The sequence below is a fragment of the Propithecus coquereli genome, unplaced genomic scaffold (assembly GCF_000956105.1).
Source record: "Propithecus coquereli isolate 6110/MARCELLA unplaced genomic scaffold, Pcoq_1.0 Scaffold30, whole genome shotgun sequence".
Taxonomy (NCBI): domain Eukaryota; kingdom Metazoa; phylum Chordata; class Mammalia; order Primates; family Indriidae; genus Propithecus; species Propithecus coquereli.
Window position 1 is genome coordinate 10,468,080 of NW_012148619.1, and position 19,176 is coordinate 10,487,255.

Genomic DNA, 19,176 nt, shown 5'->3' on the forward strand with positions numbered 1-19,176 from the left:
AGAAGGACAACAAGATGCCAGATATAACAACTTCTTGATGCATTGCTGACCTTGCAAAAGATATCATAGCTCCCCAAGTAAATCTTTCCTCCGACAAAATAAAGTAGCAAATTAATATAACAACAAAATAATTTTAAATATATGAATAATGAGGATGGATATTTGGAAGGAGTATGTGGTGGGTAGACAAGATGGATGGGGTCGACCTGAAGGCAGGTGTTGATACCAGTACTACTATTGAGATATTGAGTCCTGGGTCACTGGCAATGTAGAGTAGCTGAGCTTGGGACTATCACATTACACTGGGATCATTGAGGAGAGCTGACGTGATTCCAGTTCAGTGATGTACTTTGGCTCTTGCAAGGAAAAAAGTGCAAATCTTCTCTGGAGGAAGAATCCAATTTAGGACTATAAGATACACACAGATAAATATCCAACAATAATCTTATAATAAAATATCATTAGAAATGTAAAATAGGAAGGTACCATGATTGAAAATCAGCAAAAAAACAAATGAGATTTGGCCTCTCAAGAACAGCATATATTGGAATTGCACTATATTGAATAAAAAATAGATACGCACAAAAAATTTAAATAAATAAAAGATGCAATTTCAAAGATAAGTAAGCCATCAGGAATAACCACACAATGTAATTACTATGCTAAAGAGCAGATACATTTGAAGGGGCAGATGGTATACTAAAAACTATATCTAAAGAAATGACCCAAAGTGTAACAGAGAGACAAGGAGATGGAAAAATGAAGGAGAAATAGAGACATCTGGAGGATCAAGATAAGAAAGTCTAATTTATATCCAGCTGGAATCTGAGAAGAGAGATTTCAGGGGGAATGGAAGAAATGTAATATTTCAAAAAATTACAGCTTGCAATTTTTCAGAAATGATAAAAGACAAGCATTTATAGATTTAGAAAGTGCAATCTTAAAAAAGAAAAGAAAAAGAGAAGTCCATATCTAGACGCATTAATAAAACTATAGGACAGCAAATACAAATAGAAGATTTGAAAAAGAGCCAGAGAGCAGAAACAGAGACACCTGCGAAGAAACACTGAAGCTAGGCTTCTTAGCAACGGCGACGGAAGCCAGAAACAAAGGGATAATATATTCGAAGTATTGAGGAAAAACAATTGTCAACTTTATAATTGTGTTTTGAACAAAACTATCTTTCAGGAGTTGAGTGTAAAGAACCAAAAGAATTTAGCACTAAAAGATCTCCCCCAAAGAAAAATATAGAGGAAGTACTATAAGAAAAAGGAAAAATATTATGACAGTTGAAAATGGACAAAGTGTTGATAATAGAATAGTTAACATTTAGTAAGTTTAGTCAAATAATTTCAGTGCTTAATTATTATTTTATATTATAATTTATATATTATTAAATTTCATATATTACTATACAATTTAAAATACAAAATATACCAATAATTATTGTTATCTTATGTAATTTTGGAATTAAGAAAAATAATAACCCCCAAATTGTATAACAATAGCATGTAAATCAGGAAGAGGATAATCAGACTTAAGGGTTTTATAATCCTTGGATTGGTGGAGATTAAGGCATTGCTTAAATTTTGACTTTAAACTTCAAAAGCCTGGCAAAATTTTAAGGGGACTCATTTAAATGAAACATTCAAAGTGGAAAGATGGAATAAAATAAAAACCCTCATTTCATCTAAGCAGAAAAGAAGAGGAAAACAAGCATTAAAAAAAGTAGGACAAGTAGAGATGAAAAACTGCAACCTCAGAAATAAGTCTGGATATTTTAATAATCAAAATAAACTAAAATGAACTAAATTTACTACCTCCTAACTGGTTCCATGCTTCCAGTCTCTTTTTCTTTCCACACCCTGCATGCCTCTGTCAGATTAATCTTCTTAAAATATCCATTTCTTCATGCCACTTGACTGACCTAATTCTCTTCTTACTTCCCATTGTTCACAAGATAAAGTACAAGCTCCTTAGCCTGGTGTTGGAAATCTTTCATTATGTGGATCCAGTGCCCTCACCTAATCTCTTCTCACCACACCCCTGTTCCATCTCTCCGCTCTGGCCAGGCTAGAGGCTAAGGCTGAGCCTCTCACCAAAATGGTGGCCTATTTATCTAACGCATTTGCTCATATTGCAGTCTCTTTACTCTGCTAAGCCTGTGGTTGCATGGCATCTAAAATAACCAGTGAAAGCGGGGGAAAAAATAGATTCCTGATATCCAGGGGTTTGCAATTTAGTGAGGCGAACATTTGACCCAAAACAACACAATCTGATTAAATATATAAGTGATATGCAAGGCACAATCAGTTTATAGATCAACAGGGGGTGTATGTGTGCATGCACTTGTGTGTGCATGTGAGTGTGTGTTACAGAAGAGTGAGAAAGAGAGAGAGAATCTTGCTACATGAAGGAGTCAGAGAAGTCTTCATGGTGGCTTTCATCTGCCTTTTGATGAATATTTGATAAAGTGGTTTGTTCTTTTGCCTCATGTCTAACTGATGTTCAGATTTATACAGATTTTTGCAAAACCAAGTAAGTAGCCTCTGAAAACTGAGGGCTTTAACAATTGGTCTTCATTGCACAAAAATCCGATGTTGAGATTTGGGTTTGGAAGGCTTAAGGTCTGTAAAGGAAATCAAGATAGTGCTACCTAGGAGGTGGGAGATAAGAAATTTATTATTCCTCAAACCACAGTTTGAACAAAATATATAAATACAATACCTTTGGCAGGTACTTCAATGTCTATTTTTTAAACTGAATTTTAATTACAAAAGAAATGATGCAACAACCCTAGTGTCTTCCTTTCTTCTTAAGATAAAGATGAAGCCTGTCATCTTTTCACTGAAGTTCTTGACACTCTGGAGGAGTAACCAGGGATGATAATTCTGTTTTTCAATGTTAAAAATACCACAATGCTCATTCATTTTCAAAGTACTTTTTTATGTCTCTTCATTTCATCTTTGCCTGTTTGCTCACCCCACCTTCTCCATGGTTCTATAGGCTTCTATACCTGAATTACTACAGGAGCCTCTTTCTCTTCTTCCTTCTTGCCCACATGTTCTCAACTATAATTCTACATAAGAATCACCTGGAGAGCTTTCAAAAGACACTGAGGATGGGACCCAACCCAGACCTCAATTAATTCAGAATGCCTGGGGATGGGATTCAGATGTTTTGCTTTCTTCTTTTTTTTTTTTCCATGTAAGTTCCTTAGGTGACTCTAGAGGGGAGACAGGTTTGATAATCCCTGCTCTAAACTCTTGCCTAATCATGCTACCCTAAGTTCTGCTATGATATTCATTCCCCTGAAACTCTGGTGTGCTCATCTCACTGTGTGACCATCCTTGTAGCTCTTAAAACTCCTTCCTCCATGAATGTCTGCAATCTGCATTCCTTCCTAGTTCCTTTCTTCTTCCTTAGTATTCTGCCATCTCAGTTTCCCAAAACGTATTTACTGTTACTAGTTTTACAAAAAAAAAAAAAAAATATGTCAAGTTGTACAAGCTAGACCCAGGTAATTATCCTTAATTCTCTTATTTTATCATTGCCTGTATTCAATGAATCAACTATGTTGATTTTATGCCCCAAATATCTTGCAAATCCATCTACTTCTTTCCGTCTTCACCCTACTTCAAACTGCCAGTCATCTCGGATAGGGGCTATTGAACTAAACTCTGAGCTTGTCTCTCAACTCCTTTTCTTCTACAGTCCTGAAATTTATGCTCCACCCAATTGCCATTGAAAATACTATAAACAAATACCAAAATCTCTCATCATATAACTCTCTTTAATGATCTCTTATTGCTCTTGAGAAATCATTTAAGTGGCCTTGTCAGGCTCTGTGTGCTCTGGTGTCTAGCAAAGTTAAAAACTTCCCCTTGGGCTATTCCATACCCTTTGACCTACATATTCCAGCTTTCTTTCATTTCCTCAGAGAGCCAATGCTTTTTCTCCTATACACACGCTGGTCCCTTCTCCTCTTTGTCCTCTAGTACCTAGTAAATTCCTACTCATTCTTCAGAACTTAGCTTGAACCTCATATCCTCAAGACCAATTCAGGACTCCCTATTATGTGCTCCCATAGTAACACGTCCTTAATTGCACTTTGCACAGTTTTAAGTAAATCATTATCGTGATGTCTAATATCTGCTTCTCGCATTAGATTACAAACTCTGTGACGTTAAGGAAGGGACCTTAACTTAACTTTGCTTACCATTTTATTTCTATGCTTGACATAGTACTTGACACATGCTCAGTGACTATAAATGAATGAATGAATGAATGAATGCATTAGCAGGGAGGATGTGCAGAGTTGGAAGAGTTGCAGGCTTCATTTTTAAGAACTCACATCCCTTCTCTTCATTTCAGGGTGGATTAAAAGCAGTGGTGTGGACAGATGCTTTTCAGATGGTTGTCATGATTGTGGGCTTCTTAACGGTTCTCATTCAAGGATCGACTCATGCTGGTGGAATACACTATGTAATAGAGCAAGCAACAAATGGATCCCGACTAAATATATTTGAGTATGTCCAATGCTACCTGATAAAGATTTAGCTGCATGATCTCATCACCTAAAATAATATCTGGGCATCAAAGAAACATTTTTGTTTACTCACTTCTCTGTGTCTTATAGCTTTGATGTAGATCCTCTCAGGCGGCACACTTTTTGGACAATCTCAGTGGGAGGAACTTTTACATGGCTTGGAATCTATGGAGTTAATCAATCAACCATCCAGCGATGCATCTCTTGCAAAACAGAAAAGCATGCTAAGCTGTAAGTTATTAATCAAGAAAAATTTCTATGTCGTCTCTTACCTTATTGGATACTTTTTATATACTTTCTACTGGGGTGTGTGTGTGTGTGTGTGTGTGTGTGTGTGTGTCTGTGTGTGTCTGTGTGTAAAAGAAAGAAATGGAGAGATTCATTTAACCCCTTCAACTTTTTGAGGCAGGCTTTACTACTCTCGTTTCAGCAAGGAAGTGGCAGAGGTGGGGTTTAAACTGAAGTCTCCTTGCCTTTGCTCTCAGTTATTCGCTACCTCCATTTATTGAGGAATTAACTAGGTTAAATTAGGTACTGTGGGTGGCAATGCAGAGGTAAATGGCGCACATTTCTTCCTCTCAGTTTCCATGATGAGATGGCCCTATTTGTTTGATTCATCACGTGGTCTCTTTAACTATTATTTTTCTTTTGGTAGGTTAAAAGTTAAACTGAGGCACAATTAAATGTGAAAGAGCTTATTTGAGTAGTGACTCTTGAGTCAGGCAGCTACAGAAGAGAAATAGTTTAGGAATCCCTTTGAGGGAACACAAGGGGCAGACATTTATAGAACAAAGAAAATATTTGATTGGCTGCAGGTCTAGTTGTATAACTATGTTAGTTGGTGGCTTCTGATTGGTTAGCCTTACGTTTCATTTTTATTTAATATAGTCATTTACAAGAAATAGCGAAGTTAAGTTTCACTTATATTTGCAAATCAAACAAAGTTAAGCTCACTTATGAAGAGGGACTGGCTTTGCTCAGGGATTCTTCAGGCCTGGTCTCTATTTTAATTTACGTTAACAGATGTTTGTACCCTTAAAGCTTTCAAGGAGAGGTTAAAAAAAGAAGAAAACCCAGGACAGTGCAGCCAGCCATAAAGGGGCGTTAGCTGCTCCAACTCTTACCAGGCCTGCTTGCTCTGAAGGACAGGAGCAGAGGCATGAGTGTCAAGCCTTCTGCAAGCTCTGCAAGTCAGCCCATGCTCTACAATGGCGACCAGTGGCAGTTACAATACTCTTTCACAAAACTAGCAGAAATAAGCCAGAATCGCATCTAAAGTGGTGTTTCATCCCCAGCGCTACTTCTTTAGGTTTCAGCCTTCTGGCCTAATCAGGGTGCCCTAAACTTTTCTTAGAGAAACAGTCACTATGAATATTCCCCCAAAAGATTTTAAAATACTTTCAATGCACAGTTTCTTATGTTCACTGAATAAAACATAAGATGGCCTGGAAATGATTCAACCATTTTGTAAGTTGAATTCCAAAAGAAGAACTGTAATCTTACTACTTATGTATGTCATAGCTCTCAGAATAAAGAAATGAAAGCATTATTTGGTAATTCCATCAATTCACTAGAAACATTCAAATCTTATTACAATAAATAATAACAAACCTTCCACAAACATAATCATCTCTTTATCAAATAGCTGTATTACTGAAAATGCAGGTAGACTTTGATTTTAAAATTGATTTAAAATTATGCTTTAAAATAAACTAGAGTTGACTGCACCTGTAAGGAGAAGAATCCTTTTGTGAAATAAATAACTCTCTGTTAAATCTAGTTTTATAAAAATATTATGAATTTATGTTAATTTTTTGTGAATATGCCTAATTTTTCCCTTTTACTACTTTAGTATCTGAAAGTTAGAAAATGTATCTTTTTCATCATTTTTCCATATAAGGACAAGCACAATGCTTTGTGCTTATTAAATATTTGTCACTTATTAAACAAAGTAATGCTTCAAGAAGCTCATACTTGCGTGTATGTATACACACAGGTATGCACACACATATGTAGAAGTATATGTATGTGTGTGTACATATACACACAGAGATGCACACATATGTAGGAGTATACATACATATTCCTGTGCATGTATCTCAAAGCCTCATTTAGCAGGCTGGTTTAATTCCAGCAAACTCAATACAATCCCATTCATGTAGTTGCTTGGAATTGGAAATTTGTTCTATAAGTAGTTAATAGGTGTGAAAACTGGCAGAAAAGGACAGATAGTCATGAACAAAGAAATGTACATAATTTCCTAAGTGTTTAGGACTGCCACTCCTGTTTCCCCACATCCCCACTCTCATGAAAGGATCAGAACTGTGATAGTAATTTTGTGAAAATAAGGAAAGATGACAAATAAAACTCTCTTTAGAAAAGACTTCCCTGTTTCATTCTTTTAAAAGCGCTTTAAAAAAAGAAAAGAAAAAAAAAGAAAGGAAAGACAAGACTTCCCTGAGAATCTAAGGTGATTGGGTTAATATAATTCAGGCGAGTGATCAGCCAAGATGGTCAGTACAGTTGACACGCACTGCGCTGGAGGGGAGAGTGCTGTGGAGGGACGTGGTGAAGGCTCTCATTTGTCACACAGCTGGAGACTCAAGGGCACTACTGGGCTAGCTAGAGGCCACTCAGAGCCAGCTTCCCATGGACTCCTACCCAGGAGGCTCTACAGAATGCTGATTAAATACTCTTCTTTTGCTCATTATCTGAGAGTCTAATGTAATTAAAACATTCCAACAGGGCTTAGAAAAATCTCTGGCACTTAAGGAAAATACATCCTACAAAGTAGGTACGTAAAAATAGATTCATATAGTTCCTACTGAATGTGGCCATGGGTTAAAATCAGTAGTAATTCTTACATACGTTTAATTACATGCCCAGAAATGCTGATTACTCACCAAAGACAACTTAATCTTAAGTCAGATCTTCCTTGTACCTAGAAATAATATCCCTTATCAAGTCACTCAAATGTGATTCCTGGAAGCTGACTCATTCTGTTTCTAGACCTCAGTTTGTCTTTTAGGACTATGGTCACCAAGCCCCAGGCCGTGGACGGGTACCTATCTGTGGCTTGTTTGGAACCTGGCTGCACAGCAGGGGTGAGCGGCGAGCCAGCAAGCAAAGCTTCATCTGTATTTACAGCCGCTCCCCATCACTCACATCACTGCCTGAGCTCTGCCTCCTGTCAGATCAGAGGTGGCATTAGACTCTCATGGAAGCGCAGACCCTACTGTAAACTGTGCACGTGGGTGATCTGGGTTGTGTGCTTCTTATGAGAATCTAATGCCTGATGATCTGAGGTGGAGCTGAGGTGGTGATGCTAGCACTGGGGAGCAGTTGCAATTACAGATTACCACTAGCAGAGAGGTTCAACTGCACAGAGGCCATAGTAAATCAATTGCTTGCAGACTCATATCAAAACCCTATCAGTGAGCGGCAGGTGACAATTAAGCTGCTGCTGGTGGCAGGCTTTTAGAGTGGCAAGTGAGCTGATGTACTTCAATTATAAAGCTGCATCTGGTGGCAGGCTTTAAGTCAGAATACAACACTTATTTTAGTCCCCACATGGCCTGCCTATTGTTTTATTTACCACTTCTGTCCGTACTGCTTTCCTGCACTGTGCACTTGTCTTAGTCACAGTTTTGGTAATCCCAGAAGCTAACCCTAGCAAAAATGAGTAAAAAACAACACCACTGGAGAGCTTCTTTGAAAAGGGGGAAAGACCCAATGATGAGACAGCAAAAGACTCTAAGACTGCCAACAAAAGGCAAGCTGCATTTAAAAGAAAATACCAAGAGACCTGCTTAAATTATGGGTTCATTGCAACAGGTGATTCACATTCTCCAAGCCTGCTTTATATAATACATGGTGACTGGCTATCCAATGAAACCGTGAAGGCTTCGAAACTGTTTTGTCACATGGAGACCAAGCACTCTGCATTAAAAGACAAGCCTCTGGAGCTTTTCAAAAGAAAAAGGCGTGAACACAAAGAACAGAAGCAATTATTGAAGGCCACCACTTCATCAAATGTGTCTGCACTGAGAGCATCATTCTTAGTGGCTAATCACATTGCTGAAGCTAAGAAGCCCTTTACTATTGGTGAAGAGATGATCCTCCCTGCTGCTAACGACATTTGCCGTGAACCTTCAAAGAGGCTGCAGTTCAAAAGGTGGCACATGTTCCTCTTTTGGCTAGCACTATAACTAGACGAGTTGCTGAAATAGCAGAGGATATTGAGGCACAATTGTTAGAGAGGATTAATGAGTCACAGTGGCATGCAATCCAGGTTGACAAGTCTACCGATGTTGACAAAAAGGCAACAATGCTTGTTTTTCTGGGATATATTTTTTAGGACGATGTGCATGAGGATATGTAATGTGCACTTTTGTTGCCAATCAATATCACAACTGAGGAACTATTCAAGTCTTTGAATGATCACATACCAGGAAAACTGAATTGGTCATTTTATATTGGTGTATGCACGGACAGAGCTGCTGCCATGACTGGACAGCTTTCTGGTTTAACTACTCAGGTCAAGGAGGTCACTTCTGAATGTGAGTCTACGCACTGTGTCATCCATAGAGAAATGCTGTATGTTTGAGACAACTTCAAATCTCCATACGTTCTGTATTTAAGTCAAGGTGGAATAGCCTAAGATTGCCACAAAAGCACTGAAAAGCCTGCTTCCCTTTCCAACATCCTATCTTTGTGAAGCAGGGTTGTCTGTAGTGACAGCAACCAAAACAAGATTACACAGTAGACTGGACACAAGCAACACACTCTGGGTGTCACTGTCTCCCAGTACCCCCAAATGGGACCATCTAGCTGCAGAAACACAAGCTCAGGGCTCCCACTGATTCTGCATTATGGTGAGTTGTATGATTATTTCATTATATATAATGATGTAATAATAACACAAATAAAGTGCACAATGAATGTAATGTGCTTGAATCATCCCGAAACCATCCCCCTGCCCCTGGTCTTTGGAAAAATTGTCTTCCATGAAATAGGTGCCCAGTGCCAAAAAAGTTGTGGACTGCTGATGTAGAACTGCAGGGAGTAAATGGTTTCCTGAGGGTAGGAGGAGCTGATGTAGGATATCACATCCCTTCCCCCAGTTACAATGAGCACATCCACGCACAGGCCCTTTAGTTCCATTTCCATTGCCTTATTTTCCTCATATTTCTTATCATATCTAAAATTATCATATTTTTTTATTTTAGTTCATTGTGTATTACTTGCCTCTAATCTCAGACTCTAATCTCTATGAGGGTGGGTTTTTTGTTGCTCCTTTCTATGTCTGCTTCCAGAACCTCACTACCTAGAAGATATAGAGATACCCAATAAACATTTTTTGAATGAATCAATGAAGAGGCCTACTTTACAAACAGGAGAATTAGCCCTGTACAGAATCAAAGTCCATTTCTACTGAGAAACAAGTCAAAGTACAGGGACTTTAGTGTTCTATTGCCATGGGGTTTATTATTTCCCATAGTTGAATGGTAAAATTATAAAGTTGTTTTGGATAATGAATGAATGTCCTCTACATGGCTGTATCACCTCCATATATTTTTGCAGAGTGTAACTCATTCAATCCCCGTATTAGTCTTATCATAAGAAGTAAGGCAGGTGTGTTACACTCTTTTTACAGATGACGTAACTGACTTGTCTGAGGTCACACAGCTGTTAAGGATAAAGTCTTCTGACTCTAGGTCCAATGCTCTTTTCAAAAAAGAAGTCATGTAAAGAGCACAATCATATTGTAGTGAATTTCTACCATTCATTCATTCAATCGTTTGTTGCCAAAAGTAAAATAATTCTTTATCTGCTATGTGCCAGAGCTGTTCTGTGCTCTGGGGATGCAGCTCTGTGTTTGTTTGACTCAAGGGAACAGATAATAAATGGATAAATATACTATAGCATTTCAGATTATGATAAATGTCACAGTGGTATAAATCATTAGAAGGAGTGGAAATTGATAAGAAATCAGGGAGTGACTGTTTCAGATAAGGATGACCAGGGAAGCCTCTCTAGGCGATGACCTGAGCAAATGCTTGAATGGCAGAGAGCAAGAGTACAAATAGTGCAATTATAGGTATTGATCATTTTATGTGGCAATTGTATTCCCAACCCCCACCAAACAAAACTAACCAAACACATACAAATCAAAGGTAAACATTGTTAAAATACCTCCAAAAAAGTAACCTTTGAGATAAAAACTTTTTTTAAGATGTAAAATTAAAAACTCTTCTAAATGGGATAATATATTTGCTTTATAAATGAGGACTTTAAGAGTCTTCTGAAAGTCAGGTACACACCTGTACACTACAGGTTTTAGGGGGCTTTGAAATGAATGTGTATCCTTACATTTGAATGTAGACGCATCTGATTCCCTTCAAACAATGACTAGGTCCAACAATGACTATGTCCAATGTCACTCTCCTGACTCCCTCCACAATGAGATTGTTTATTCTTTCAGACCAGTGTAAGGCCAGCCTACTTTCAAGTCTTCCCTGGGACTAAGAAAAGTCCCAGGGAGTAAGATTTCGACTTTCAAAGGACAATAATGAATACAAAATAACCATAGGCTACTACAAAAGCACCCACACTGGAATTATACATATCTGTGTGTTGTAATATAAAATGAATTGCTTCACCTAACATGAGTAAGATTACCCTAAGTTTTTCATACATACTATTGTCTTTTTTAAAAAAAAGCAACTTTAACTTTTATCTGAATTAATCTCTAAAGTGACTATTTCCAAAACTTATCTATTTCTATATTATGTCATTACTTCTCTGGAAGAAAAGATGTTAAAATGTAATTTGGCTTTTTGACAGCTTTATGAATTGAGTAGGGGGAAAAATCACTTGAAGTTATATAACGTGAGTGATTGGTATGTCAAATTTCATCCAAGAAATTACATCTCACACCATACATATTGAAGCTTTGCAAAAAACTCCCGATTTCAAAGGAAAATCCATTTAAAATCTTACCTTATTTAAATTTGGTAATCAGTTTAAAAAAGAAATGTTCCCAAACCAAAAAAAAAAGCAAAAATGTAAAAGGTAATGATCCTTGAAGGCTATAGAATTTTATTTTACTAGCAAAAATGTCCCAAATCCTTTACCTTGAGTCTTTGGTAATGACTTCACCACTCCACGATATGGCATACAGGCCCCCAACAGGCTCTGTGTTCTTTTCCAGTGCCTTGTACTTGAACTTGTTGGGTCTATGGATCATTGTGGCATGTGCCGTCTTCTCTGGCTTAATCATGTACGCCCAATTCAAAGACTGCGACCCTTGGACTTCCGGCGTTATCTCAGCACCAGATCAGGTATGGATTTTCTTGGGGCCAGTGGAATGAGTGTGCTTCTGGCCATTGTTGGGTAAATGCTAGGCCCTTCTTTTTTTTTTGGCCCGAACCTCTAGCTGCTTCCCAAACCCCAAGGACTTAGCTTCTCTCCTCTCCTCTTGGGTGATATCACCACACACCAGGTTCTAACATGTGGGAGTGAGCATGTTAAAAAGAAGACACCTCACCTTGTCCCTGGAGACAAGGCCTGAGCCAGAGCAAGGATGAAGGGAGTGCAAGGTCGGCTTGAACCCATGGCTTTGGTTGTTGATGCTGCCTTTGGACTCTTTCTACAGGTTTCAAGCTTGATTAATGATGTTTTAATCTCAAACTGAACAAAATGACCCTTATTTCCTCAATGCCTCTGATCAGGTCTTCTCAGCATAGCTTAACTATCACACCAATATACTACAAGAAGATGCTCTAGAGAAGCAATCATCCCCTTTCCCTTCTCCTATTTATTTAACTGTCCTGCTCTGTCATATACGGGCTACTCTCCCACAAACCTGGCTTCAGAGTAGAACCATAACACCAAGATTTCCTGAAGACACATTTTAGGGGTTTGTTTTTAGGGTTTAGTTGTTAACATTCAGGATAAATAGTCAATGAAATGGCATACATTGAAAATGTAAGAAAAATAAAATTCCCATCTCCCTTTGCTAAAAAGCTACATTCCCACATTTCAGACACTGCTGAGAAGACAACTAATCCTGTTCTCTCTTCTTTCTCTTTTCTTTTCTGTTTTTTGTTTGTTGTTTGTTTGGCTCCTCTTCAGCTAATGCCATACTTTGTCATGGAGATATTTGCCACAATGCCAGGACTGCCAGGACTTTTTGTGGCTTGTGCCTTCAGTGGAACTCTGAGGTTAGTATACTGACAGCACTCTGATGATGATGATGATGGCGGCAGTGAAGAGAAGGGTGATGGTGCCAGTAATCAGCAGTATTTAGTGAGCACTTACTGTGTCAACTATCCTGCTGAATGTTTTATTTGTATTTGCTCATTGATAGTCACACAATGTATGAGACTAGAACCTTATTCATATTATCATCAGTTTTCAGATGAGAAAACTGAGGTTTAGCAAGGTAGAAAACTTACCCATGGTGAGTTAGTAAACTGCAGAGGCAGGATGTAAGCCTAGGTCTGTCCCTATTCAGGATCTTTGTGCTCAATATCTCACCTCATCTGATGCTAACAGCCCCCACAATTTCACATCACCTTTACATAAAGCAGCTCACTCTTCTGGCTCTTCGCATTCAACAGCAATATATACACAGTCATATGCTGCATAATGACCTTTTGGTAAATGACTGACCGCATATACAATGGTGGTCCCATCAGGTTATAATACCATAATTTTACTGTACCTTCTCTAGATGCACAAATATTTACCATTGTGTTACAATTGCCTACAATATTCAGTACAGTAACATGCTGTACAGGCTTGTAGCCTAGGAGCAATAGGTTACACCATATGGCCTAGGTGTGTAGTAGGCTATATCATTTAGGTCTGTGTAAGTACATTCTATGATGGTCACACAACAATGAAATCACCTAATGAAGAATTTCTCAGAATGTATCCATCGTTAAGCCATGCACGTATATTCCACAGATCTATTATCTGCATTCCATTCATCTCATCCTCAATAGTACCTTGAAGCAGCTAATAACTTCCATCCCCCAAATAAAGATACTGTTCTAAACACAAAATCTTTCATACATTTATTCTGATAAATATTTTAGAAAGTTTATATTATGCCAGGCAGAGTTGGTGACATTGTGGGTACTTCAGAGAACAAAACTGACATAAGCATTGCCCTCATACAGAGTTTACTTTCTAACAGACACGGAATATGGACAACACGTAAGTCAAAAAAAAACTGAACAAAATGTTGTCCGACAATGATGAATAGTATAAAGGAAAGAACAGGGTGATATTCCAGACAGAGGTGAGGCCTAAGGATTCTAATTCTGGTAGGGTCTTGAGGAGACTCCTCCCTGAGTACGTGATGTTTGTGTTGAGATCTAAAGGATGCAGAGAAGCCAGCTATGTGGAGGGCACAGGCAGGAACCTTTACAGGCAGGGGCAGAGCAAGCCCAAGAGAGACAAACTGTATTGGGTATTTGAGGAACAGAGAGAAGAGTTGGAGCCTACGGCACAGGGAGAGAACACATGGAGGTGAGTTTGAAGAGCTGGGCAGGGAAGGGATTACAAAAAGCCTTCAGGAAATGGTTCCAAGTTTGGATTTCAAGTGAAATGGGAAGGTCTTAGCAGGTTTGAAGCAAATGAGTAAGAGACGTCATCCAATTGGAAGACTCGGTCTTCTATGTGAGGAAGGGACTATAATAAAAGTAAGAGAGGTGAAAGGAGGTGACCCGTTTGGAGGCTTTTACCTTAATCTGGGGAAGAGATGATAGTGACTTAGTGAAGGGAGTGGAGGGCAACAGCGCTAAAAGTAATAGATAAAATATTAACATGGCATCATTAATTTCCTTTAAGACCCTCTGCTGTATGAATCAGAGACTCACTTGGGGAGGAAAGCCTCAGTGACACTCAGTTGGAAAGAATGATAGGATTGGTCAAAGGCCCCATTTTAAGACTGTAAAATAATCAGAGTTGAAACTAAACAGTACTGGAAGGTAGAAGTTAAAAGTTAACATAATGTCTTATTCCTCCAATCTCCTGTCTCATCCTACAGAGTTAATCACTGCTAATAATTTCTTATAAATGACACAGAATATTTCTGTGCTTATGTGAACATACATACCTTTTAGTGTATTCAAAAGAGATAATGTTGTATATAGTTTCATTAATTTAATAATATATTTAAAAAATATTTCCACATCACTATATCTACTCTAATCTTCTTTTGATCTACTATAATTTATGTGACCAGTCCTCTAATAAAGGGAATTACTAACAATGCTACAGTGTATATCTTTGTGAACTATATAAGGATATACATAGGCTACACTCTAAGAAGTGAAATTACTATTTCAAAATATATATTCATTTAAAATTTTTGCAGAAATTGCTAAATTGACCTTCAAAAATTTGTACCAGTTTATACTCTGAAAACAGTGGATTACCTCTTTCTCCACACTACTGTGGCAAACTTTTAAACTTACCAATCTGACAGGTAAAATATAGTAACTAATTTCGATATAAATGCTTTTGATCATAAGTGGGACTGGCTAACTTCCCTACTTTTATTGACCATTTGTATTTATATTTCTGTTAAATGCCAGTTCATGTTCTCTGTTAATTTTTTTCCTTTGAGTTTTCCTCTTTGTATATAAGAAAAATAGCCTATTGACATATGTCTAAAACATTTTCTCTCATTTGTTCTTTGTCTATTTGCTTTATTAATGGTATTTTTGAGCTTATAGAAATTTTAATCCATATTAATCAATTTTTAAATTCTAATTTCTGGGTTAACATCATTCTCAGAAAGGCTTCTCTATTCTATGATTATAAATAATCATCCAGATACCATTCTAGAATATGTATGGTCTTGTTACATATTAAAAGTATTAAATCATCTATGCTATACATGTGGTATAAAAATTAAATGAAATTCCTGCTTTCTTTTCCCTCTAAATTAGTAGCCAAGTTGTGCCCTTATTTTTTAGTAAATAAGCCATCTTTTCACCACTGACTTTTATTACATCCTACATTCCTCTATGTACTTAGAACCTTTTCTGAATTATTTTATATTTCTTTGATCTATATTTGTCTATAGCTATACCAAAATCAATAATTTTAATGACTGTGCTTTAAAATATAATTTATCTGTTAAGCTGGTAGGTACTCATCACTCTTCTTTTACAGAGTTTTCCTGATATCTAGGGTTCTTTTCTTTATTAGTTTTAGTAGATTCTCTGGGGTTTGATTGTACTCAGAGAATGACATCTGCAAATACTCTTGACTTTTTCTCTTTCATCTTATGTTTATTTTCTTGCAATTGTGCTTTGAGAATAAGGATGAATAATTGAGATGATAGCAGAAATCCTTGTGTTACTATACACTTTAAAGCAAGTCGTTCTTCAGATTTGCCATTTAACATGATACTAACTTTTGGTTTGAAATATATTATTTACATTTAAGAATACTCACATAAAATTAATACAATTATTTAAAAATTAAAGAATAAAAATGTGCATATTAATATTTATGCTACTTTTAGAAAAGAGGTTTACAGAGAGATACATTTGATAAAATTTTGCATTTTTGAAATGGATATATATACATTTTTTTTAAACTTTTGGCATATTGATATGTTGACAGATTTCCAAAATAGCAATATCCTTGAGTTCATATAATGACTTTACCTTGCATATGGCATAATTTTAATTAGTGTATTTGATCTACAACACAAAATGATATTGTTCTATACTGTTGCTATCAGGATCTCAAGGAAACGAAAGGCAGAAAAAATGAATACCAGAGGATCAAATGCAAGTAGAGAATGACACTGTATTTTTATTTTTTCCCTCTCTATATAGCTTTATTTTTTTTTCCTGTTACTCTAAGGCTCTCCCAAGACTGGAGAAATATAGCTGTTAGCAGTGAAATCCTCCCATAAAATAATGTTTGACTCTCTTGATCCCAAGCTCAAACATTCCAAGGAAGGGACACATTGGACAGTATATGTTATTACAGCCTAACAGATAAATTATATTTTAAAGCACAGTTATTAATTTCATAAATTAATAAAGATTACTACTGCTACAACCATAAGGAGGCTGTGGGGATAGGGAAAGAGAAAGACATGCGTGAGAACAGAATGGGGAGATGATACTTGAGGGATAGGAAAAAAACCAAAAAGATTTCCACCATCTTGCAGCAGCTTTCGACTCTGAGAAATTGGCATATGGATACACCTGACTGCCAAAGCAACCCAGCAGAGGTTCTACAAACCTGATCCTTCTGGGCCAAATTTAGCCTTCTGCTCCCTCTCTCCCAGGGGATTCAAGGATTAACCTTAATGTTTGAAACTTTCACAAGATGTATTTTGAGACAAAGTTGTTGGGAGTGTGGAAGCTCCTTTTATCTGATTATCTTCTTTCCTTGTTTGTCTTTTACAGAGCTGCAGATGGAAGGGGAGTCTGGCAGGGAACATATAACATGCTTTGATCATAAGAAAATGAGAATGGTACCCCAAAACGCTAAGTTTCAATTCCCAAAAATTGGTCTTGGGAAGTTTTTACTGGCTACATATATCATTTTTGGAAGGCATAGCTATAGCTTGTCTTCAAGTGAGCACTGGAGGCTAACAATAATTTTTAATGAATATTGACAGTAAACTTACAAATCGCTGGCCATGTTTTGTTTATCGGCTTGTTTCCTTTTCAGAACTTTTTTGTGGTTATGATTTTGCATCACTTGAATTTAATATATCATCTGTTCCACTAGCTAAAATATTCCTGGTCTATATGAGGAATTAAATGAGCTGTCATGCTATTCTGCCCCAAAAAAACAACTTTCAGGTGCTCTGTTACCTAAACATATTTTAGGCCCAATAAGATTGAACTCTGATTGGAAAGTAAGAGAAAAAATATCAAAGATTTTATGCAGTTTTGATCTTTGGCTACTTCCCAGTCTAATCTCTTGCCCCTTTCTTCCTTATTCATTGAATTCCAGCGACTCTGGGTGGCTTCAGTTGTTAAAAGTAATAGTTCCTTTTCATCTTGAGACATTAATACATATAGATATCTTGAGATACCTATATGTAATTTTCCCTTCATCCTAGCATATCTTCTTCCCAGTATGCAAGGATCCTTTCAGTGCCTGGCTGTCACTTCCTAAGGGAAGAATCTCCTAACTACATACCAATTTATATCTCTGTAGGACACGGTGTCGTAGCACCTTGTTATTTTCCTTCACAATAATTTCACAACTATAAGCAGTTGTATAATTGGTTGTTAAGTGTTTGTGTCCAATTAGAGTGCAAGAGCTGTATCTTTCTAGTTCCCCATTGCATGCCTGGTACCCAGGATGAATAAATGGATGTGTGAATAGATTAGTCACTAATAAATGGCAAACTGTACTGACTCCTGGTTAGGATAGTCAACACTTCCTGTCTCCACCCCGATCTAAACACATGCATACGTATAATCCCTCCGATACTGCCTCTTAGCTCATTTAACATCTTGTTAAGGGGAATTAGTGGGAGTTAGAGTATGAAAGCCTAGCTTCTTCACCATAGTTTTTGGAAGAATGGAAAGAGCATTAGCACAGAAGCAGCTTTGAAGGATGGTAAACAGGCTATGTCATTCCTGTGAATCCCAGAACGTGGAGCTATGTCTGCATCTGTTTTTCCTAGAGACCTGCCTTGTCTATCTGTCCTGAACAACAGGGTAGACTGGTGACACAGCCTTACTTAGCATGGACCATGTTCTCACTTTTCTCTCCCTATAGCACCGTGGCTGCCAGCATCAATGCCTTAGCAACAGTGACCTTTGAGGATTTTGTCAAGAACTGTTTTCCCCATCTCTCCGACAAGCTGGGCACCTGGATCAGTAAAGGCTTATGTAGGTATAGCTGGTGGACCTTCTATTCCATAACATGAAATGTACATGTGGTACATGTCAAAATCCTGCATGTGCTATTCAGGACACACAGGCACAAATGCACATTGAGATACATGAAGAATCTGACATATAGATTCTTACACTTCCAAAGATACCGGCAGGGTACCAGAAAAGAATGACCAGCTAGTTGCTTACATTACACCGACTTATTTTGAGACACTCTTCTGTACTACCCCTACACTTCAGCCTCATCACATTAACATCTCTTGATTATGTTGTGTGATGATCACATTAGTCCTTCTATACGGGAAGATGTTCTGCTCACTATGGTCACTTTGTCTAAGAAAAGCCAAATTCTTTTCTGAAGAATCATCCGTTATTACCAACCTCCCAGTAACCTCGCCTCAAAGAATAGCTAGCTATTCCTTGCCTAATCATAGAATTGCATATCATGTTTATAATCACTGCAGCACTTGTCCTATTGAATTGTAGTTTCACAACATTTTCTCCTTTCTAAGTATAAAAAAATTACATACTTACTTGTAGAAAATGTAGGTAATTGGGGAAAATATATGTGCTTTGTAAATAAAATTATGTCTATGTAAATTTTTTCCTGATTGTTTTTCCCTAACATACCATAGTAAGCATTTTCTTGTGTTATTACGTATATTTTGAAAACATGATATTTGAATGATTGCACAATATCCTATCAAATGGCTTATTTGCTTAATT

General features: G+C 37.3%; 1 protein-coding gene across 1 annotated transcript in view; it reads left to right on the top strand.

Moving 5' to 3' along the window:
• SLC5A12 (solute carrier family 5 (sodium/monocarboxylate cotransporter), member 12) overlaps positions 1–19,176 on the top strand; it is a 52,921-nt gene that overhangs the window by 12,730 nt on the left and 21,015 nt on the right. The window contains exons 5-9 of the mRNA XM_012649604.1: positions 4,375–4,529; positions 4,640–4,780; positions 11,763–11,892; positions 12,686–12,774; positions 18,332–18,444. Coding sequence (XP_012505058.1) covers positions 4,375–4,529; positions 4,640–4,780; positions 11,763–11,892; positions 12,686–12,774; positions 18,332–18,444 — 628 coding nt within the window. The remainder of the gene's footprint in view (positions 1–4,374; positions 4,530–4,639; positions 4,781–11,762; positions 11,893–12,685; positions 12,775–18,331; positions 18,445–19,176) is intronic.